Source organism: Photinus pyralis, unplaced genomic scaffold, assembly GCF_008802855.1.
Source record: "Photinus pyralis isolate 1611_PpyrPB1 unplaced genomic scaffold, Ppyr1.3 Ppyr1.4_LG4, whole genome shotgun sequence".
In the NCBI taxonomy this organism is placed as follows: Eukaryota; Metazoa; Arthropoda; class Insecta; order Coleoptera; family Lampyridae; genus Photinus; species Photinus pyralis.
Window position 1 is genome coordinate 24,768,615 of NW_022170511.1, and position 24,057 is coordinate 24,792,671.

At 37.8% G+C, this 24,057-nt stretch overlaps 1 protein-coding gene across 1 annotated transcript in view; it reads right to left on the minus strand.

The window, feature by feature from the left end:
* Window positions 1-1,200: 1,200 nt before the first annotated feature.
* Window positions 1,201-24,057, minus strand: part of LOC116169889 (sortilin-related receptor-like) — a 39,217-nt gene continuing 16,360 nt past the window's right edge. The window contains exons 2-18 of the mRNA XM_031486083.1: window positions 22,085-22,324; window positions 21,875-22,036; window positions 21,580-21,831; window positions 18,919-19,181; window positions 18,524-18,869; window positions 18,133-18,474; window positions 17,907-18,088; window positions 11,133-12,494; window positions 8,579-8,772; window positions 8,256-8,533; window positions 7,863-8,210; window positions 7,303-7,813; window positions 7,040-7,257; window positions 6,719-6,994; window positions 3,349-3,565; window positions 3,036-3,295; window positions 1,201-2,591 (exon numbers count right to left, since the gene is read on the minus strand). Of these exons, the coding sequence (XP_031341943.1) occupies window positions 1,860-2,591; window positions 3,036-3,295; window positions 3,349-3,565; window positions 6,719-6,994; window positions 7,040-7,257; window positions 7,303-7,813; window positions 7,863-8,210; window positions 8,256-8,533; window positions 8,579-8,772; window positions 11,133-12,494; window positions 17,907-18,088; window positions 18,133-18,474; window positions 18,524-18,869; window positions 18,919-19,181; window positions 21,580-21,831; window positions 21,875-22,036; window positions 22,085-22,324 (6,183 nt within the window). The 3' untranslated portion in view covers window positions 1,201-1,859. The remainder of the gene's footprint in view (window positions 2,592-3,035; window positions 3,296-3,348; window positions 3,566-6,718; window positions 6,995-7,039; window positions 7,258-7,302; window positions 7,814-7,862; window positions 8,211-8,255; window positions 8,534-8,578; window positions 8,773-11,132; window positions 12,495-17,906; window positions 18,089-18,132; window positions 18,475-18,523; window positions 18,870-18,918; window positions 19,182-21,579; window positions 21,832-21,874; window positions 22,037-22,084; window positions 22,325-24,057) is intronic.

Below are 24,057 nucleotides of genomic sequence, written 5' to 3' on the forward strand. Positions count from 1 at the left end.
GGCGGATTATCGCGATTTTTATGATAATATACCTTACAATACTAATTAGTTTTCTACAAACATAATAATTAAAGATAACATTGTTTCATTAACCATTTTGTTTTCTTGCTTATCCTTTTGATTTCAATAAAAATAAATATGAAAGTTGCGTAACTCCATTATCACCTGCACATAATATTTGCAAACCTCGTAACTCCTAAAATCGAATACCTTGTAAGTCCCGTCCATGGCGCCTTTTTATAATAAAACCACGTATCTCCTCCATTTACATCGTTTTTTTTTAAATACCTGTGTATATTCATATTAAGATAGACAGTAATTTTACCTTCATATTTGATACCTAACATCTTTCAATTTTTAACTCTGAAAAAAAAGAAATAGTTTTTTTATTGCCCTGTAAAATTGAAATTTTTGGAGTTACAAGGTTTTCGTATGAGGCCGACGATATGCCCTAATGTGTAAGAATAAACGGAAGAAGCAAAGGATTTGTCAGGAAAGCCTTTAAAGCCACTGCCGCTTCTCGTTTATATTCCCTCTGTGACCTTGACCATCTTCAGAATTGAATACGATTGACTACTGCAAAGTTTGGTCTTGCCTTCATTGCCGGATTAGCTGCCTCAGAGTATGTCAAAGAAAAAATTTTTTAGACATGTGTCTCATGCACTTCTACATCTCCCTAACAAATCCCATCTTGTTGAATTTTTCTCGGAGGGAGCAGGAATTAAACAGCTCCCTCTATTTACCGAGGCACCAATTCATTTAATTAGAGTAGAAAGGAAATCAAATGCGAGCCTACAATATTTTTTTTAAATATAAATATCAGATACTAACGTATCCAAAACTGTGGAAAGGGTAATGGATAGGCATCAATCAAATATTGGCGCATGGGCAAATTGAAGGCAGTACTTCCAAAGTCACTGTGTGCACATCTTACCTGATTCTACTGCAATAACGTCCATAACGTGTTACGGTAAAAGTGTAGTTTATTTTTGATTTACTCTTGTACACATTTCTACTCAACACAGTTTGTAGCGATTACACAATCTTAGAGAGCATGTTGTCAAATTCTGATTCATTTTGACATACAACTGAATTGACAGGCACCCTTGCGTAAGTGTTTTTCGAGAGGTTTTTTAGGTATTGAAGTCGTTACTTTTTTAAGTGGTTGTAACATAGGTAAAATAAAAACGTCATATAAGATATAATTATATATTGAAATAAGGTACACATTCACAATGGTATAAATACAGTCAAATTCCAAGTTAAATTGGTAAAATCACACCGTTGTAGTGCGAAGTGGTTATCACAGAAATTTGACTTAAAACAAATCAGTGCTATCGAATGATGATTCAAAAATACTCATTATATAATTATACGAAAGTAAAACTATTCTTTGACAATAATAAAAATAATCTTAGGATTAATCATTTATTAACCTTAAACTAATCTCGGGGATTTTCGTTCCCGCAAGAAGTAATACTCACTCAATGCAGTCCTTAAAACAAATCTCTTACCTGAATCATCACATTTTTTGCTAACTACGTAAATCTAAATAAAATATAGTGAACTATAAATTAATTACAACAAAAAATGAAACGTATATACAAAGAAATTCACACGTGCACAATAATCAGTGATCATAAAATAAATCAAATCGAAACAAAGTTCTCAGACGAGATAACATTATAACAAACTACGACTAGTTTTATTAGCAAATTGGCATACACGCAAGGAATTTTAGAAACTCTGCTTCTCATAGTAGTAATATATTAAAACTGGACATTTTTAATTACAAAATCTTTTTTTAACGCCGCAACAAACAGGTAACATTTACCGTTAGTTACTGTAATAAATTAAAATTACGCTATAACAAGAGGTTCGTCATCCGAAAATCCCCTAATTTGTGGACTTTCATCTTCCTCTAAACCGTTATCATCGAATGTAGCTGCTCCCGATCTGGTATCGTAATGCGAATTAGCAAATCGAGTGAAACTATTTTGCAATCTGCGATTTCTAATAATTAAAAAGGCAAGTGCGCCCCCTAGCGCTACTAGTAAAATACAGGCGGGAACCAAAATCGCGGTCATATTACTTTTACCAATCAACTCGAGAGATGACTGCGTCTGTGCGTAATTCGCGGCGGGCCACTCGGATAGCAAAGATCGGTAACCGCGTTCGGATACTATTTGCACACCAAATGTGTACATAGACGGCGCGTCGTCATTTTCGAATAAGAAAGGCGGCTTCAGTACCACAAACTTTGAGGCGCTACTCGTATTCAACATGTCACCTTTCGACACGAATATCTCATATTTATGCGAGCCGATTTCGGACGGTATTTCCCTTTCCTGCCAGTTCAAGATGTAACTGCCGTTGCGTTCCAAAAACACCCTTAATCCGCGAGGCGGCGGTATGGGTGGAGCGTAGTAAGTAACGGGATGGGTGTAAATCGCGCCTACTATAGACGTAGAAACTTTAATGTCGTAAACTCCGCCGTATGTGACCCTAAAGGTTGAACTTAACTCGATGTCCTTCGATTCTAATTTGTTATGGTTTACAACTTCGTTGGTCAATTTGTCTAGTATCGTAATCTGAAATAAGTTTGATAAGTGTGAAGTTTTTGAAAGGTACAGTAAAGCTAGGGTGATAGATAACGATAAGCACCTTATTTTGCAAAAATTTAAGAACGAATTCTTTATGAAATTGAAACGGAAACCGATGGGTTTTCTTTTAATAAAATTCACGAAACATGAAACATTTATAACCATTTTGTAGGTTAGGTTTTACATTTGCTTACAAGACCAATGTTTTTAAAGTGACGTGAATCAATTTTGTCATTTTCAAATGTACAAATATGCTAATGTGTCAAACTTTACGTTTTGGTCCTATTAAGATTTAGAAAGGATTTATCAAAAATGTTACAAACTAAGGGTAATGGATACACATCCTTCTTCTACGAAATTGGTTATTTGTATTAGAAGAAGCTTTTAGTACACCGGGAATTAAATAGAAATAGAATATGTGCTGTTACTTACAATATATCCGACTGGTTCTGCGAACGTAGGGCACGATGCGGACCATGACACTTGCATCTTAAGGTGATCAGAAGGATGTTGAGTAACTGTAAGTCTCTTGGGGGCGGCTCGTTTATTTAACGACGTCATGACCGTGGGAGAATCACTCGATATATTTCCTACTCCAGATGGTCCGACGATTCCCACAGAAAATATGTAAGTCTCACAAGCCCCCAAATGTGTAACCGTTACTGTTGTGTCGGTAGTATTTAAACGAGATTCTAAAAAATTACAGTGAAATGCTTTACACGATTTAATTAGTCAAAAGATTTACTTTGTAGTGTTTCCTCCTCATTCAATCCGTAGTAGACACCGTACACCCAAGCAACCTTCCGACTATCCTTCGGTCTTTCCCAGGTCAGTTTTACAGAGGTTCCGACACTTTTATCTACCAGAGCTTCTAATTTATGAATTACCGGCAATGGGTCGCCGCTAGTTCGAGCGGCTATGCTGCTGGGAATTCCTTGAAACGATTTTCTAAATGCCTTTACCTTAAAGAAGAGACATACAGTGAAATTATGGAATGTAATTCACAATTTTAAAATTGATCAGTAACTAAGGGCTAATTTCCCTTGTGTCAATTAAATTTATCTAATAGATAAACTCTATGTTTTGTTTCCATGACAAAAGACGAAAATCCGGTCTTAAGTGTTATCACTATACTGCACTTCATACTTATATAGCCGGATAGCCCATAAGAAGATAGGACAATACATTTCGGCATGTAATTTGCCTAAGTCAAAAGTAAGTAGATCATGTTGGCGATAGATAGGTATGTAAATTTTAATTTTCCTGACGCGCCGCGCCGGCTGGTAGCCATTTTACCCAAACATTTACGTTATAACGTTACGCATCGAGAAGTATCAGTTTGAATAGAGACACTGGGTGACATTTTGGGCGACAACATTAAGAAGGCCAAGGTCCTAAAAGCATTTAACAAATGTTTAGTACCAATGGTGGCGAAAATTCCAGAGGAAATCGTGGCCGCTTACGCAATATTACGGGATTCGACGTAATTACGACTGGAGAGAAGGAACAATTTGGGTCTGCCTGATCTCAACGCAATTTGTACCAAGAAATCTCACTGCGTATGTTTCAAATTAGTACAAATAGATCGTTGGCTTAATAATAATAATAGTATGAAGGAAAAGGCGGCGACAGACCTTATCCATTACATTGTGGATGGAATACCAGATCCAGCTTTCAACAAGATGACCTTGTACGAGGCCACAAGCCTCAAGGAATTAAAATGCAAATGGAAATTTATGGGGGGGGGGTCAAATCTAAGGCTGCTCCACATTTTGCTTCCATTTCCAGTACGAGTTGCCAATTTTACAAAAACTGAGCCACATAAAGGTAAATCAAATTTCAGCTGCTTCACCTGCTACAAGCCTGACCATGGCGCTCATGAATGTAGGAAGCACAAGCTTGAAAAGGGATCGTGCTTCAATTGTTGATCGATGGACCACAAAGTAATTGCCTGTCAAACTACTAACCATTGTTCAGTCGACTCACGTTATTAGTTCAGAACTTTGCATATTTCATTCTTTACTTTCTCTCACCTAAGAGCATGGTATTACCAGAATTCTTAATATTCAAGTCGTATTCAAAGCTCTTTTGTTTCTCAAATTTGTTATTCCTCAGAATCAATCACTGAATCACTTGCTGGGGTTAATGCAAGTCCAATAGAAATCTTAGGTAAGATGTTGATTTGCCTTTTGAAGTTTGTTTATGTGTGGCACTCGATAAAAATTTGACTCATGGCATGTTGCTAGGTGGGGATTTTATTAAATCATCCAATTCGGAAATAACCATTGAACTCACTGGTGTTCAAATCAAAATAGAAAATATTCCGCTTGTGTTAAAGATGACGAGATTTGAAATATTAACTTCGGAAATCTAAATGGAATCCAGAAAATTCCATTAAGTATATGTCATTCATAACACCACTTGAGCAATTCGAATTTTACGAATGCCATTTGGGCTTACCAATGCCCCTCAATTGTTCCAACCATTGAATTATTTCAATGGTTCTAACAGTATGACCATAAAATCTTTGGTGGAAAATTGAGGATAATAGCATTTTAGTCTACTAAGATGATATAGAAACAATTGAAGAGCATATATCAATTTTAAATGATGTTTCTAGGCGTGCTGCCACTTCTAAATTGGAATTTCGCTTAAATGCTTTTTTTTTAAGTTCAATTTACATTATACTTTTTTCGTCTAGAAACTTGGAACTTGTACTAGACGAACTTGTTAAAATTTTGACAATGTAAATCAAAAAATTCCGTCCAAGTTTCTAATCTAGAAACTAGGTTTGAAACTCGGTCCACACCCATTTTCTATTCAACTTTCATACTTGTGACTTGCGCACTAGCACCAAATTAGAACAAATTCCGTGCTGCCAACAACTTTATTATTATACTCTTGAACATAACCTCAAATATAAGAACATGTACATAGCAAAAATGAACTTCTTTTGCTTGTTATTCATGTTTGTTTCACAATGTACAATATTGAGATTTGTTTTCCGAAATTGGCAGCACTGCCATTGAAACAAAAAAAGTCAATGCACCAAAAAGGGGTAAATTTAAATCTCTAGTATAGTGTCGGATATAGTAAAAGTTCTAATCAAAGCTTCTAGACGAAAAAAGTATAATGTAAATTGAGCTTTAGATTATGAAACAACCTATTTAGAATATTTACTCAAAATTCACGAAATATACATGCTGTTTTGGACTTCCCAATCTCAAAAAACCCTCTTGAACTATACTGCATGCATTATTGGCGGATTTATGGCTCAGTGGTAGAGCATTGGGTTATAAATCCGGAGGTCTGTAGCGGAGATGGAAATTACTTTAGACCAGTTCCGAGCATTCTACCAGCTACTCCGAATTAGGTTTTCCTGCAGTTTTCCTAATTCGTGAGGTAAATATCGGAGGAGTATAGACCAACTTAAGACCTTCTGCAGAGGCACCTCTAAATAGCATTATGCGGGTCACTCTGTAATTGGGCGCATGCCTGTTGAGGGCCCAAAAACAAGAGAGGGATAAGAATAAAAAAAAAAAGAATAAGAAGGTAGTAGATGGCGCTGTGTTTGAAGATCGACACACACAATAAAAATATAAAACGGCACAAAATTTGAAAAATATAAATCAAACGATATCACGCTAGGATCTTTGAAATTGACAGCTAATGACAGTTCGACAGTTTAGTTCGTAATTGAAACTTCTAACAGACAGAATTGGTTACTTTTATTTTTCAGGGTAATACTGACTCGTGTTTTAACCAATCACAGTGAAGGCAAACTGTCCCTACGCTTTCTACCGCCACCTTCTTAAAATGAATAGCGTATAAATATCTTTCTTAGATTAGTTTCCATAGAAACAGTGTTGTATTATGTTCTGAACTTCATTTTATTTTGTGCTGCGATTCCCAATTGAAATAAAAATGGCAAAAATAACACAATCCGTCTCAGACTATAATACCATTCTAGTGACCATATCATAAGAGAGACTTACGGAAGATTTTTATTCTGTATTCACTGGATCATGGAAAAGCAAATGTTTGTATGATATTTTCATAAGACGATTCGTATGCCGAATCATAGTAAAGCATTGGCTGTCTGTGTTTAAACTTACCTTAAAAGTATAGTAAACGCCTGGCGCCAAATTATCCATGACGATATTTTTAGCTGTGGTAGTCCTAGAAGGTAGCTGAGGGTAGGGATGTAACGCTTCAATTTTCACAGTAAATCCGTCAACGGCTCGCTCGTATTGCCACGATAAGCTTATACTATTCGTCGTCTTCGAGACTACGGAGAGGTTTATTACGGCATTTAGATCAGAATCGCCATCGAAGATGATCGACTTAATATCTGAGTGATTGCTTTCGTGCGCTCGGTTGTGTGCGATCACCTGTACAGAACCAATGGAGATTGATCAATAAAGAGGTTAACTTACGTAGAATGAATATTTGTGATCTGGTGGAAAATCGGCGGGAAGTAAATGGGCGGTGCTGTCATCGCTGAGCTTCAATTTGATTGGTGGTTCAGGTGGGAACCAGCAGATTTCGTAATATTGAATTATTCCATTGGGTGTAATTGGTTTCTTCCATGATATTAAAGTGTGAGAGCCATTTTGCTGCTCCACCGTTACATTCCAAGGTTCACTAGGTACACCTAAAAATTTAATTAAGTAATACCGTCAACGAGTCGCCATTTTACCTTCGCCGGTGTTAGCGATGAAATACTTAGCAGGTGGGAATACATTACTTGAGTCCTTCAGTTTTACATACACGGTCATATTATACTTGGTGAAGGGCTCCAAATTCATGAATCTGTATTCGGTATGCTCTGTCCATGTTTTATTATCAAACTTGTTGGATCCCTGCTTGCTAATGCTGGGTAAGAATTCCAATTTTACTTTATCCGGCAAAGGAATCCACCAATAAAGCAATAGACTTGTTTCGTTGATACTTCGCTCGTCAACGCCCATTTGAAGCACTTGATAAACTCGTGTGACGGAAGAGCAATTTTTTTCGTCAAACCCATCTCGGCAGTCGATCTTATTATCGCAAAGCATCGCCAGTGGATGGCACATAAAGTCGTCACACGGAAAGTAGCCGACGGAGCAGCTGGGACCTGCCGAGCCGCTGGGTACATTGTGATCGGTTGAACAAGCTGACTCATCTGTACCATCAGGGCAATCCTTGTGTCCATTGCAGACATCAGTAAGCTACAAGAAATTTTTAAAAAAATGGTACTCGAGTCAAAGTGAGCATTACCGGAACACAAGTGCCATCCATGCGACATTTAAACTCATCTCCAGAACAATGACGTATGCCATCACAATTCTCTTCCTCTTCGCCTTGAGGACAATCACGAGAACCGTCACAGACCCATGACAGTTCAATACACTCTCCTGATGTGCACTGATACTCATTGTGAGAACACGTGCGATAAATCGGATGTGGTGTAGTAGGAACTGGTGCCAAAGTCGTTTTGGCTACATTTAGACATCCAATTTCGTCACTGTTATCACCACAATCATCTGCTGAATCACATTTCCACCAGTACGGTATGCATTTACGGTTAGAACACATAAACATCCAATCCAAACACGAAGTGCCGTTCTAAAAGCATCATCTTACAAACTACCCACTCAATGTAACACCTACTGTAGGTAAAAACGGATTGGGAGTGGCCATCGGTGGTTTATCAATTGTTGTACAGTTTTTCTCGTCTATACCGTCGGGACAATCTTGTTCGCCATCGCACACCCATGACGCATAAATGCACCGGTAAGTCGGCGCGCCGCACGCAAACTGATATTCGGCACAGGTGTTGTTACTGCAATTCAACTCGTCACTGCCGTCCTTACAGTCGTTTTCTAAATCGCAACGCCAGGTGGTGGGTATGCAACTAACCCCGCCGCCGGTACAGTGAAACTCGTCGGCTAAAATAAACGCGTTAGTGGAGGTCGTTTACTCGCCACTCTTACATTTGCAAGTGGTGGGATCAGGACCGACGCAATCTTTTTCATCCGAACCGTCGCGACAGTCGTTCTCGCCGTCGCACTTCCAACGGGCCGAGATGCAACGACCGTTTCCACAGGCGAATTGGGTGGCGCTGCAGTTTTGTTTGGGGCAATTTAGTTCGTCAGAACCGTCTGTGCAGTCTCTTTCATAATCACATCTGCAAAGACAAAGGTGTCGTGAGATCTGTTCTGTTAAAAGCATGAACACAATTTTGGACTTGTTAAAAGCATTTTGGTGAGCTTCGTACCAGACGCACCTTAGACGTATGATAAGGAGATGATTTGACCAATGGGACACCAGGCCAAAGAGATTTTAAGTGGTCCGTGAAGTTAGCAGAACATTGAAGGCACAAATGTCGAGACTAGGTGGGTTGGTTAGTGCTTCGTTTGTGCCGGTTTGTGCCGTAAAAAGTTTGCCAGCAAAACATAAGGTTTGGAAATTATTTCGATTTTTAGAGGTTCTGCTAAGAGGCCAGTCATTGAAGATTTTTACCTGGAAATAACTCGGGAAGTACAGAAATTTGGTATGCTTGAGTGCGTAGAACTAAAATTCATAAAATGCACAATTCTAAACTTGCCGCCATCTTACCAAGATGGCCGTCAAAAGCGGTTTTCCGCCGATATCTCCAAAACTGCGCATTTTACGAGAAAATATGTGGTGAGCAAAATTAAAGAAACGAAAATTTCCTACAAAAAATGTAGTTAGCATATTTTCACTAAAGTTAGCCCTTACGCAGAAATTCAGAAATTTTTAATAACCAGTGGCGTATATTTTATCCAAATAATTCATTATTATTGTTTTATGGACTAAAATCTCTAAAATAAATTACTATAGCATGGAATGGTCAGAATAAACGCTTTCCATGATAGACTATGAATTAGAAATGACTTTTCCGCACGGTAGCATCTGTTGAGACCCAGCACTTTCCTTTCATTGGATTTACTTCTCATACATCGCTTCGCCTTTTATTGAGCGAAGTATCTAATCGATTTGGCAATTAACTACATGGATGTTTAATTTGATTTACCGTTAAAATTTCACAAAAATTGGTCAACAAATAAGAAATTTACTTTTGCACATGCGCGAAAGAAGCTTTTGATATGTTTGAAATAATCGATCGATTTGCCTTTAGTAAACGATGCTAATGTTAACATTTCAGTAAGATCGGTCCAGTAAGCGGCCCCGGCGGCAAGTTTAGAATTGTGCATTTTATGAATTTTAGTTCTACGCACTCAAGCATACAAAATTTCTGTACTTCCCAAGTTATTTCCAGGTAAAAATCCTCAATGACTGGCCTATTAGCAGAACCTCTAAAAATCGAAATAATTTCCAAACGGTACGTTTTGCTGGCAAACTTTTTACGGCACAAACCGGCACAAACGAAGCACTAACCAACCCACCTAGTCTCGACATTTGTGCCTTCAATGTTCTGCTAACTTCACGGACTCGATTTTAAGTAACATTGTGCAGAAAACGACTGAGTGTAGACCAACTAAAGGGCGAGTCGTTATTGAAACTCTATATTCTATAAATAAGATACCTCAACATAAGGGTCGGTGGGAAAAATGACAGACAGTAGCTCAAAAAAGATACCACCAACTCAGCAATAAATGGTGAGGATATAAAGAACGAGAGAACTGGGGAGCAAAAACTTTTTAGATCAACGTCACTACAGGGAGATGCTTCTGAAAAAACTGTGGTGGCTACTTCAGCTTAGATTGGAGCCTTTAAAGCGATTAAAGATTAAAACCTAACTAATGAAATGACGTAATTTTCCTTACCGACTCGTGATGTGATTTGATACAGTAAATAATGTACTTGATAATTCAAAACTTAATTTGGATAGATTTTATCACAAGCAAAATTGGAAACATTGTGCTCAAATAAAGCGCCAAATATCCGTTTAAAATAAAAATCGATACGTTACCTGAATTATACCTTTAAATCCATAGATACTGCTTTATTTATGATGCCTAAACCATAAACTTATGTGCCGATTTCTCAACAATATTGATCAAAGGGGTGGATGCTCTTCGTTTTACAAAGTGCTAATATTTCACTTATTCGGTCTGAAAAGGCCACCGTGAATTAGATGCGCAGACGGTTGCACCTTAAGAAGGTAGCAAAATTTTTGTTTCTTGGAGCTCTGAATGGAGAATGAAGTAGCAGCAATAGGTGCGGCTTAAGAAAAAAGAAAGACCGCCAGACATAAAATGACAAAGACACAACGCACTACTGATTCCGGTTGTCAAGATTAACTCATCTTAATCAATCGTCTGCGTCATCATCAAGTCAAACCACCACCTGGGATAATTCTTAGGGGGGTAAAATCACAACCTTTCCACTTGCATCCAGTGGACATAGGCTCGAATATGAACCACTAGATTAATTTTAGTCTACCCATTTAATGACATAATGAGTCATTTTTTATCCAATCAGACCTTTGATGTCAACTGACATTGTAGAACCACTTACCTTTTAGTACCTGTATCCTGAAATGTAATAAATTCTACTAACCTCCAATATTGCGGTAGACATTTTCCATCACCGCACACGAAGTAATTATGGGCACAAGTTTGTGGTCCACAAAGAAGTTCATCGGATGCATCTCCACAATCATCCTCCCCATCACATCGCCATCCCTTTGGAACGCAAACGCCGTTGCTGCACGCGAAATGTTCCCCACCACAGGTGCTAGCAATTTTAGGACACGTCTTGTTACTATACGGTTCCACTCCGCCTGGGCATACACAAGTAGTGCCCTTCATGTCCATACCATCCGGGCATAAGCAGACGTGGCCTTGCTTGGGAGCGCTGACACAAATATGGCTACATGTAGAATTGGAACAACCGTTCGTGCCCTCTTGGAGACTATGGGCGAACACCTTCAAATCCATTAGACCTTGTAACTGTTTCAGCAGTAATTCGATAGCAACTCCGCTATCTTTATCGGCACTGAACACTGAATTTTGCTTCCAATCGTCCCAGTACATGTTATCTTTAAACACGGCTACAGCAAACGGATGCGAGACCAGATCATTATCTTTGATGATTTTCTTAAACCGTTCACCATTCAAATCCGAACTGGCAATGTAATCTTCACGTGCGTCGACCCAATAAATACGTTCGGCAATGTAATCGATCGTAATTCCATTTGGCCATTCTACAACTTTCTTATCAAACAGCGTTCGAACTTTGGTACCATCTAAATTGGATCGAGAAACTGAAGAGGTTTCCGAAGCCCAATCCGTCCAGAATAAATACCCAGCCCGCGGATGCACCGCGATTCCGCGCGGTTTACGTAAATTGCGCGAATCTAAAATGGTTTTGCGCATACGACCTGAATGATTTATATCAGTTCTAATCAGCTCTATTTTCGCTCGCATTCCGTCAACAAAGTAAAGGTGCTGTGAAATCCAATCGAAAGCCATCCCCTCAATCGACGCCAAATCATGGGATACCAAAATTTCGGGCGTGCTACCATTCCCAAAGCACTGCCTTCCGATTGTGTCGGTCACAATGTCAGCCCAATACACGCAATTGTTTTTCATATCGAAATCAATTGCAATCACATTTTTTAGATTCTGAATGGGCAAGTGCTCCAGTTTGTGATTCAGCAGATCGTAACGCCCGATGCGATCGCGCAAAGCGAATAAAAGAAACTGCCTCACTTCTTTGAACGGGCAAGGAATGAGGTCGGGCAGGTATTGGTGCTCGAAACCGGCCACGCAGCTGTCACCTGATATTTTGCGATAGCCTTTTGTTCGATTGTAAAATTGGAATGGTTTACAGGTCGACGGAACTTCGTACGGATTTTCGACGGTAGTTTTATTACGAATGCAATGGAAGGGTTTTCCCGAACGCATAAATCCAAAATCGCTAGAAAATTAGATCGATGATAGAATTAAACTATACCTATAGTGACCTGCATTCAATTATCGTCAGATTGACACTTTTGAGTGGGAATTTACCTTGGACTATATAGTACATGGACTGCTATTTGCCCTATGCTTTCAATACAAAATGGGTAGTCACGGATAGAGGTTGACAGTCTCAAATTGTGTCTCATCGGACAATTTCGGACAGACCTGAAACTCACATACCCAGACGACGTTTCATATTTTAGTCAGCAGTCCATGTACTATAAGGTCTAAAGGCGGGTTCATAGCTCTCCGTTCATCCGTTACGTTGATTTGTTAAGGTTCATAGCCATCCGCCCATAATCGGACGTTTACAAGGTATAACCATAACCTCAATTTTATTTTGTACTGTACCCACCGTGATCTTCAGTACATAGAAACTACTATCAGATTATCACCGCGAAGAACGTAATAGGCGAACACTGTTAAATTTGCTCTTAACCGTCAGCAATAGAACAAACATAACCTTACTCTTGTTAAAAAACGGACCAACGGAAACGTAAATGTTCAACTTCAACTTTTCCGTTGAAAATGGACGACGTACGGTTTAAAAATTTACTGCGTTCTGATTGGGTAACGGACAAACAGAAACTAATGAACGGAGAGCTATGAACCCACCTTAAGGAATTTACTCTATTACACCAGTTCAGCTGTGACAACTTGCGCTCATATATTCATGTCAATGTTAGATGACATTTGATACAATACTTGTGGAGATGCTCGACATTAGTTCATTTATGGTCATTCTATCTACAAAACTTGCACAGAGTTGAATTAGAATTTTCTCTATACTTTTCTTAAAATTATCGTATGCTGGGTGACCAAATAAAAATGACACATAGCTCAGAAATTCATAAAAATAGTGCTTTAAGGTAAATTTGTATTATAGAGGGTGCCCCTTATGTATGGAATATCGTATATATCTCGGTAAATATCGAATATATACACCATTTTTCTATATGAAAGTTGTTTAACATTGTATTTCCCATAATAAGGCAGCATTCAGTTGTTTTTATTTCAGAAAATAAATGGGTAACGAAAAACAATTGATAGTCACTTAATATGATTTTTTTTCTTTTTTCAATGATTTAACATGTTAGTACCCTTATTCAAAAAAAATTATTATAATTTGATCAATAACCAGATATCCACACATCAAAATAAAACAATTGAACGTGTACGTTTCTTATTAAACCTTGAAGACAAAACGAAATTAATCGGAGATATCCATGGTGTGGTGAAACTCAAAATGGGGTTGTGTATATTAAGAGTTGTTAAATCCCAAAAAGAGAAGGTTTTGTCTTTTTGGGATTTAACGACTCTAAAACGAAATTAGTAGTAAAATGGCTTTCATCACAATGAATGTGCAAAATGTTCACCATTACTGCAAGGCAGTGGCATAACCTATCACAAAAAGCTTGAAATATTTTTTTCTACATGGGTACCAACGTGGCACGTCATTGAAAAGAAAAAAAAATTTCTATCAAATGAGCCTAATTAAAGTGTGAATTGCTATTTAAAAAAATTCAATTCTTTTTCGATATTCATTTGATTTCTGAAATAAAAACAATGAAATGCTGCTTTATTATGGGAAATAAAATGCTAAACAACTTTCATATAGAAAAACTTTGTACACAGTCAATATTTACCTAGATATATACTATATTCCACACATAATGGGCGCACTGTATAAATGTTGGCAAGAGAAAATGGTGGAAATTGTTTTTAATTCCATACTATCATCACTAGAAGGCGGAACAACAACACAGATTTCTGTTTAAAATTGTAAATGGAATATGTCAAAAACGATACTAACGTAACACCGTTTGAAAACAGAAGTTCTTACGTATTTTTTCTACCTTAAGAGTAGGAGTTAAACTTCTCCTTTGTTTTATGGATTTTCAAAAAATTGGTTTTTTAAAAGTCCACGTACTGGATCTCAATTATAGCATTTGGCTCATTCATAGCCGCTAGATGGCGCCTTCTGATACCATTATATAAAGTCACTAAATATAGAAAGTACCGCAATCCATTGGGCTCGTGTGTTAGAGAGAGAACGCACGATTTTTGCTCAAAAATGGCGGAAGTTATCAGATTCTAGCAACTTTAATGTTAGGGATTGTTCCACCTGTTTGGAGATACTGTGCGATCAAAAATGAGTTGCTGTCGAGTCACCTTTGGAACTTTTGTTTACATGGGAAATCGTATTTAACTTGAACTTCCAAAGGCGACTCGACAGCAACTCATTTTTGATCGCCCGTTATCTGTATATATTTTTATAAAACATGACAGTACTATGAAGTTAGGTTATAAAAAATTACAGCTATTCAGATTTTATTTGTCAATTTTTTTAATTTGGCAGCAAATTTGCCCAAAAATGGCGGATGATTGCGGTACTTTCTATATCTAGTGACTTTACCGTTATAGATTTAGGCCTGCATTTCCCAAAAATTAAACAGAATGATGTATTTACTTTTGCATAAAATATAGGGGTATAAAAACATCTACATTTGTGTAAAAAATACATGTGTTGTGTATATCACTTTCCGTTACCAAAATCACGTAGGCGTACGCATTAAAAAAAAATTATTTCATGGCTTCCTTTTTTGACATTCTTTTGTTTAGAGTTTAAAGAATTCTGATCATCAAATAAAAATACAAAATTATTTGTCTTCTCAAAAAAGGGAAAAATGCTTACCTACCTTTTTTTAATTTAATTTATGCCATCCCCCCCCCCAGACTCCTCCCCGATAATGCGCTCATACTCAAAAATGTTTAGTATTAGCTTAGAACCACAACCCTGTGAAGTATAGAACACTGCTCAGGAAAAAGAGAGACAATTTTCCTTTCCCAAAAAAATATGGGTATGGAATACCCCGATCACACGAATATGCAATAACCTTCTTGCTGAGGGCACACTTTTGGTTGGAGACCCTCGGTGCGGCGCTCTTACTAAAAAACGTTTAAATGAATGGAGTGAATATACCAATGAACTTAGAACCACGATCTTGTGAAGTATGTATAGAACACTCTTCAGAAAAAAGAGATGCAGTCACCAATAAGCGAACTCTGGACACCAAGAAACCTCCAATTTACATACTACTTTCCTACGTTATGGGACGCTGCCGTAGGTGGCCTTTTATTTATCCAGGACTCGTGGGAAAAAACTGAAAGAGTGGGGACCGGTGGGGACTCACGTTCCACCAATCCAAGCTACATCCATCATGACTTCTAAGCATTAGGCTTATGGAAAAGTCCACGTGTAGGTTCTGTGGCGAGGTAGAAGGAGCTATCAAGCAAGTGTTCTATCACTGTCACGCCTTGAAGAGAGCAGACATCAGCTGCTTGGTGACAGTTATCTGGAACAGGGGAGGGTGAAGCAACTTAGGTTAGACAGGTTCCTATCCTTTATTGAGAGGAACAGGCTCTAAATCTGGTTACGAAGAAAAGAGGGGGTAGGCCTTAGGTGTGCCTGGTCGGCATGAATAGAATAGAGTAGGCCAATAAGTTCACGAACATAACCATCAAGCAAAAAGGCGGTAGACCTCCAAAAATAAGCCCGGGCAAAAGAAGGCTGGAGGAGCCTCTGATCTTTCATCTTCCAAGTAGTGGTTCTTCAAAGAAGAGCAAGAGAAGTGAGGACCAAAGAAGCAGTAGTTCCAAACGTCCAACTAAAAAAGACAATATGTCTTCACATTAAGCGATCAAGACGGCTCCTTAGAGATGAACCTAGAGCACGGTAAGGCACCCTACCAAATGAGATAAGTTTGGTACTAAGAAAAACCTCAGTAACCTACCTACCATTAACGTAGTTTATTTCCAGAGAACAGAGAGAACAGTGTTAGAAAAACTTCAAAAGGCTCTAAACGTTATTAAAAAATAGTGTAAAAAACATAACCTAGCAGTACTGTTTACCAGACATAGGAAGCTAGCAATTAAAGCACTGAGACCACAAGGTAAAATACTCAGCAAGGACTCTTGACTAAAGAATCAATTGAAACTTCACCAACAAACTGTCCACAAAGATAGTAAAGGCAGGAGGACACTTGGTAGAAATTTGGGACAACAGTCAAAAATGATCAAATGTCATATGTGCCAATAACCAGACCACAAATGCCGAGTGTGGTGGTCAAAAATAGACCAACAAACACATACAAAGGCTAAGACAGCTTTTACACAGTGATACAGCCATTCCCAAATGCATCTGTGTCTGGGAGTGCATCTGTAATCAGAACCAGTTGACAAACAACACACGGGGTTACACTATGATGAGTGCCAAGGCATTAATACTATGCAGGCAACATCAAAGTGGATGAGCTGGCAAAACAAGCTACCAGACTACACCTAGAGGGCCAGACCAATTTGATGAAAAACCGCATTAAGAATCACCGGAATATCAACCAGGGCTGCGATTCATAGCAAAACAAAGGGAGAACTACAGACCCTTACAGGGCTCTTCATAGTTCATTTTCTGCAACGGTACCATCTACATATGATAGGTATAGCCGAAGGTACATAATACAGGGTGGCATGTTACCCACCTATCGAAACATAATATCCTATTTCATGGGGAAACTGACATATGCGCCACCCTGTAGATGCCACCTTTGTGGGTTGGTAGCTAAAACAGCAGAAGATGTTCTCTGCACTTCCGATGGGGTCGCAGACAATAGAACCTGCCGTAAGACCATTCTAACGGCTGACGAAAATTGGGGAGGCCTCGAATCGAAAAGCACATGCAACGCGCATAAAGGCACAACGCTAGCGGAGTGGCTTATACACGCGTTTCTTATCGTATTTTTTATTGTAACTGCAACATAAATTAAAAATAAGGAAATAAATAAAATCATATTAACGTTATACTCGCATTCATTTCTAATCAAGTGGGCTGCTTATTCTTAATTCAATGATTGCCATGGAAATGCCACTGAAGATTGCTTATCAAAAATCACCCTCTTTGTAGATAAAAAAAAAAGATATGCACCGTCTATTCCAGAAACTTTTGCAGAAGCAGAAGAAAAGATGGTACCTGCAAAATCCAAACTCAAAAGTCTATTGTAAAAAAAAGCAAAAATTTGTAGGCGTGCATGAATAGGAAGCATCTTCCAGACAAAGTCTAAAATCCATCATTAATGCTGGCGTATATGAAGGAAATGTCAAACGTAACCTATGGGGTAAAAAATTACAAAATTAACAATTACAAATCAAAGATGGCGCTTTTCCAAATTATGTATATTATATATACAACTTCTGCCGTAATCATTATATTAAATTAACTGTTTTCTTGTGTCAAATAACTGGCGAAGAGCAATTGAATGTTTGTCACTTTAACTTTAAAGTAGATAGACTTTAGCAATTTTTTGTGACTTACCACTCAAAGTCCAATGCGTCACAGTCACAAGGCTGGTAGGAAATTTGTCTAACATAATTTAGTCCGACATAGCAGTTAGCGTGAGGTATTCTTCGTTCATAGGTCACCTGCTTTCCTAGGACACAAGGCACATAGTTACGACTTCCGTCATTCTGACTTGGCGACCACTCCTTATAATCATCCTGGAAAAATAAAATGAAGAATGTGTCACGTAATGGTGTAGTACCTTTGAACAGTTGTAACTGAAGACACTTCTCATGTCAAGTTTGATTATAATCCATTGATGACTGTGCGGTTTTGATCCAAACATAGTGAAAACAGTTGTATTTTCACCCGGTTCCGTCATTAAACCGTACAGGCGAAGGTCTTCATCGTGAAAAGCAACTTGAGACCATTTCTCGCCCAAATCTGTCGAATACAAAATGTGGCGCGTTTCGGCAAGGTTTTTGTAGTATTTAACTGCGGTTATAACACCGCCGTGATCTCCCATATTAAAGAAGAACAAGTCTTTCAAAACCTGACGCCACGTGAATCCCGCATCCGTACTGATGTAAACGCCAAAATGTCCCTGAATTACCAGTACTTAGTGTACCCTTAACACTTTTTGTAATACGAACCTTTAAAGATTTTCCAATAACTCCAGTGGCAATAATAACGCCAGGAGCGGATCCGCTAGATAGAATGCTTATTGATCTTGTTTCCGGATAAAGTTGACTGAAACGCTGACTGAGATGCAAAGAGCAGTTGTTCGCCAAGGAGCACGAGATTAATTGCCGTTCGTTATCATGAACCGGAGGATTAAGTGGCCGCCAAGACCCTCCATGGTCAAAAGTAATCAAAGACGTAAGATGCTGAGGGCCCAAGTTATGATCCACAAGTTTTCCTGACACCTGAGATGCGATGTAAATACCAGTGATACCCTGGACCTTATACACATCAGTAAACGCCTCCTCGGATACATGACTAAAAATATTCATAGGAAATACGAGACAAAACGTTCACAATACTCAACTGTAACCACGAGTCATGCCAGCTACTGTTTGGGAAGTAAGCTAAAACCGCCTCGAGTGACAGAGTGAAATGTACTTTGTCATCGTTGCCACCTAAATTTTCGGAAACGTACAAATGTGACAATGTATCGGTATGACTAACTGCAACTAGAGCTCTACTCCCCGTAACATCAACTACTTGATAACCTCGACGATCCAGTTCCGAATCGAAGATACATTTTAGCTGCTCGCCCAACTTGTAAGAGACAAATAAGTCGTAATTATCCTAAAAAAGTATAATAATTGTAATATTCAGTCGTCAACACTCAAAATAAATATTGCAATTAATTTTTGTTAATTTTGGTTCAAAGCATTCTTTCTTGGGAGCGGATCGCGGGTTATGCGTACGCGAATTTTTTTGCCACTCAACTCGTATTCGGAAATTAGTATTTTGATTCGCCTCATATTCAATAGCACCGATCCCTGAACTCATAGAAATCGATTGGCGAAGTTTGATATCGCTGTCTGTTTTCGTTCTCAAGTTAGACGGAATCCATCACAAAGGAGAATTTTTTTTCTTTCGAAAAATTCCCCTAAAAACGGTAGTTCTGCGACAATTGCGCGACGAAATTTCAGCAATATTCGCCACTGTAACGAAGCACCTATTTTCCGCCTTAAAGTTTACATACTTTCATGACCACCCTGTATCTGCAGGCGCTTCGTTACGAATAATGCCGTGCCGAAAGTATTTGTGTTAGTTCTAGGTGTTGGAAGAGAAAAGGTAAAGGTAATTGATTTAATTTCTAGAGTTGTTTCTGCCGCCGTTCCCATAAACAAAGGTTGTAACTGATTCGACGTTTACAACTGCTCCCGTCAAGATATTTCAATTATCTTTGTTGCGTCCGAAAGCTCGCGTCATTTAGAAGACGACGGCAAATTAATATTTTAGAATTTCAGTTCCGTTAATTAATTACTAGATGATTTTGGTTTCTTAATTTAAAACAAGCATTAAAACTGCAAGGCCGTATAGGTCTACGCCGGTATCAGTTTGATACGAGACCTGTTGCCGACCTGAGAAATTCCAAGAGAGAGAAGTATGATTTAGAAATTCCATCTGGCACATTTACGTGAGTATAATTAATAGTAACTAATTTAATGAGTTGCAAAACAACATCCGATTACGTCCTGACTGGTCTCAAAAGGAGAGCAGACCGCACAATTAATTATGGGACTTTAAATGTTTGAATGTAGATAACCGAATACGCTATGGCGGCTGAGAAAATCGTCGATCCCTCCATCAAACAGCCGAATTTTATAAAAGGCAAAGACGTTTAGAGGGGATCATTTACAGCTTTTGCGTTTTCTTGCACAGAAATTTCTACCGCTCTTTATAATTGCAAGGTAAACTTTTTGCTACTTTCTGTTCCATTAATTATAAGGGGGGATATGGTTTTGTTTTCCTGCACTTGCTTTCCCGTAGGCACCGCTAATTAATTTGTGTTTTGTTTTCCCGATATACTTAAGAAACCTCTTGAATGTCTTTGACAAAAATAGAAAAATTGCCATAAAACTTTTAAAAAACCTGTTAGTTCCGTAACTATTGTCAAATGATGAGGTGGTGCACCATCTTGTTGAAACATATTTCTCTCTACTAAGGGAAGATCTTCCAGAAAATCCGCAACGCGTCGATTTATGATAATGTCGAAATTTTGCTCATAATTTTAAAACAAAACACTGTAAGTCAGTTCGGTTTTCAGCATCAAAAAATAGATCAAGATTGCGAAATCAATTTATATAGTTTAAGAGTTACCCCATACTAACGCCCAAATTTGACCACCCTGTACACCATTTTATGTTCAACACTTTCACATTTTAAATCTCCTTAGTTAATTTAGATGTTGACAAATAGGCAACACAAATTCATATTTCTTTAAAATGTTTTTCAAAATAAACTGAATTTATTCAGTTAAAGGAATCAACCCACAATATCCTCTGTATACAAATTTCTGTAATGTGTGTGTAATTCACCATTGCAGATAACCAAGCATAAAAATTTCCTATTGTTTCAACCTTGAAATGTTTAGAGCAAAGTACAAGAATAATTAAATGAAATAAAAATATTACACAAAAAGAGGTTTCTAAACTTTAAATTACGTTCTACACACGGTTTTAATATAAGATAATTGTTTGTCATTAGCCCATTACCAACTTGTCTCCTCTAAGGGGTCATATCGATACAGATGATTCACGATGTTTACCTAATAAAGAAAAGCGAAGTGTAAATTGTATGTACACAATTTAGCACTAATGAGTGATCTCCCCCCAGTAGAGGAAATACCTATTACAACTCCGGTTAAATTGACTTGTCAGTAATGGTGCCATCCAAAAAAAAAGACGTTTGTTTGATGTCAATTTACCTCGCACGAATCCCCTTTCATTACTTTTTTTCCACTAAATAAAAAGGAAATGATATGAATAACAAATTGACCTTGAACATATCCCCGTTTATTTAGTAGTACTGGGCTGTAAAAATAAATACTTTAAATTATCGCGCGAGAAGATAACACAAATGGCTAATTAACAAAAATCAATTGCTTAAAAAATGTTTACCAATTATGTGGATATTGTATATTTTGATTAATGAATCATTCGATTACTTAAGTACGAGAAATGAAATGCATTACCTTACTGGATTTCTTAGTAAAGAAAATGTAATCTCCCTTGAAGGAAATGTCTTTAACATGAGAGGCGAGAATATGTAATTGTTCAGATTTGAACAGATTTCTAGAATAAATAATTTCGTTGAGACCGTTTACTTCTCCTCTCTGTATCACCAGTATCTGCTCGCCCGTCTTATCATCTTGCAACCAAAAGTACGAATTGACATATTCTTCCAACAACCGCCAGCTACTGCCGAAATCTTCAGTTATCCACAACTACAAAAAACTGACTGACTGTCCGATAAATGTTGTAAGTTACCTGTGGCTTTGGCTCCGATTTTTGTAATACCAAAAACGTATCGGGGCGTAACTCGTGAAAGGAGACCTCATTCGGGGTAAAGCTAACGTTGATCCTTGTTATATTTTTGCCGTGATTCTTCGTCACAAATATCGCCTTGTTATTTACATCCGTAAATACAAACTAAAAATGGGGGTTAGCTTCCTCGACTTACTTTCCCATTTGTCTTACATGCGAGTTATACTTGGGGTGATTGTAGAATTTCTCGACAGTCGAAAAATTTCCATTTTCCAACTTGAACAGGTGAGTTTTATTCTCGTAGGTATCGCCGTAATCGTATGAGATATAAACGCACGAAGGATTTAGAGATGTTTGGGGTGTCGGATCTCGAGCGAGGCAGATTATCACGTTGCTCCCTTCGCCGACCCAATCTACCATTAGCTGTTTGTGGCTGTCATTGAGATGGGTGATCTGAAAACAAAAAGTGTGGAAGTTAGAGAGTGTTCTCAGAGATAAGGTAACAAAACAACTGTTAAGAGTCAATGTCATTGACTTTAATACAAAAGGGCATATGATTGGTACCTATTCATAAAGAATGCACTGGCCGTACGCTAATATGAAGGGAAATTACGTGTAGTAATTCGTTCTTTTGTGTGGGAGTAAAATAAATTAACTTATCCAGATGCAATTTGTCCGATTTAAGTAACATCGAATGCTGCGTCAAACAAGATGTCTCTGAATTTGGCAAGTTAAGTTAAGAATTAATTGCACCGTTAATATTAAATGGAAACCGTGGGGGAATTGGGGGGGTGGGGGGAGAGTAGTGTAGCCCCAAAGCGTTATCTATGAAAAACATAGCGGCAATAATTTAGTTTATGGACGTTACTCTTGTAAATAGGTGGCACCCCCAACCGTTCCATTTTATCCCATTAATTTTAAACTTTAGGTTAATGCACATGGCGTAGACAATGTTACCGATAAGTTAACAAATAATTCTACAATCTGGTTTGTAATTTATTTCTAGCCTAAATACTGTTGTGTACAGGGTGGCCAACTAAGAATGCGAGGTACTGTATCTAGGAACCTATCCCTCATAGAGGCTTGCGGTAAAAAAAAGTTATTTATTACTAAAACGGCCACGAGAAAAACCTGAAAAATATTTTTAAGTTTCTGAAATGGCCGCTAGGAGGCGTAACTGCAATCTAGAATCGAAAAAAGTGATGTTTCTGTGAATTCCGCTATATTAACATAACAAAAAAATGTCCAGTCTTTGAAGTCGACGATAATCTGAACATTTTTTGTTTGACAATTTTTACTGTATCCCTAAAAATGAGGTGGTGGAGGGTATTCAAAGGTTTCCGTAAAGAACACCCTGTATGTTCGAAACGGCTGAGCCAATTTAAACAAACTCAGGTTAGTTCAAAAAAGCTATTCTTCAGCTACAAATATTATAATATTTGAAGCTTTGTTAGTTTCACATATCACCGCTTGAGGGCTTTTTTTGACATTCCGACAGAAATGGTTAATTTTCTCAAAAATAATTAAATGCATTGGTTCGATTTTTTTTTCAAATAAACACAGAATGGGAAAAAATTTGTTGATTTATCATTTTAATGTTAGTTTCTTTGTTGTAAATTTAATCGGTAATTGTTTAATTCATTTAATTCTAGTTGTTTTTGTTTGTATGATAAATTTAAAACTGGTAAGACCAATGTACGTTCTAGCGGACTCGGTAACGTCACACCAATACAGAGACAAGCTCGTGACGTCACAGCCAATCAGACACTCCCCCTCCCCGAAAATTTTAAACATTTTGTATTTCTTATTATAAAAATCGAAGAAAAATCTGATGTCGCTTCCCTAAACTCATCGCCCTATTGTAAACAATTCAAACATGTAAAGGGTATGGAAATTGGTGAAAAGTTTGGGGAACGAATTACGGTCAAAACCGAAAACTTCAAGCACGTACTGCCCCAAGGTTACCATACATACTTCAAAGAAGAAAATCGACTGGAGTGCTTCAAGATGACTCTAACAAATAAAGTTGTACTTATTACCACTAATTTCTTTTAAATATCTCAAAGTAGTAAGTCACAGTTTCCTACCTTTCATCCTTACGACACACCACTAGAGCGAGTAACCATCGCTTCATTATAGGTTAATAATTCTCTGGGGGTCCAAAATAGATTTACAGGTTAGAATGT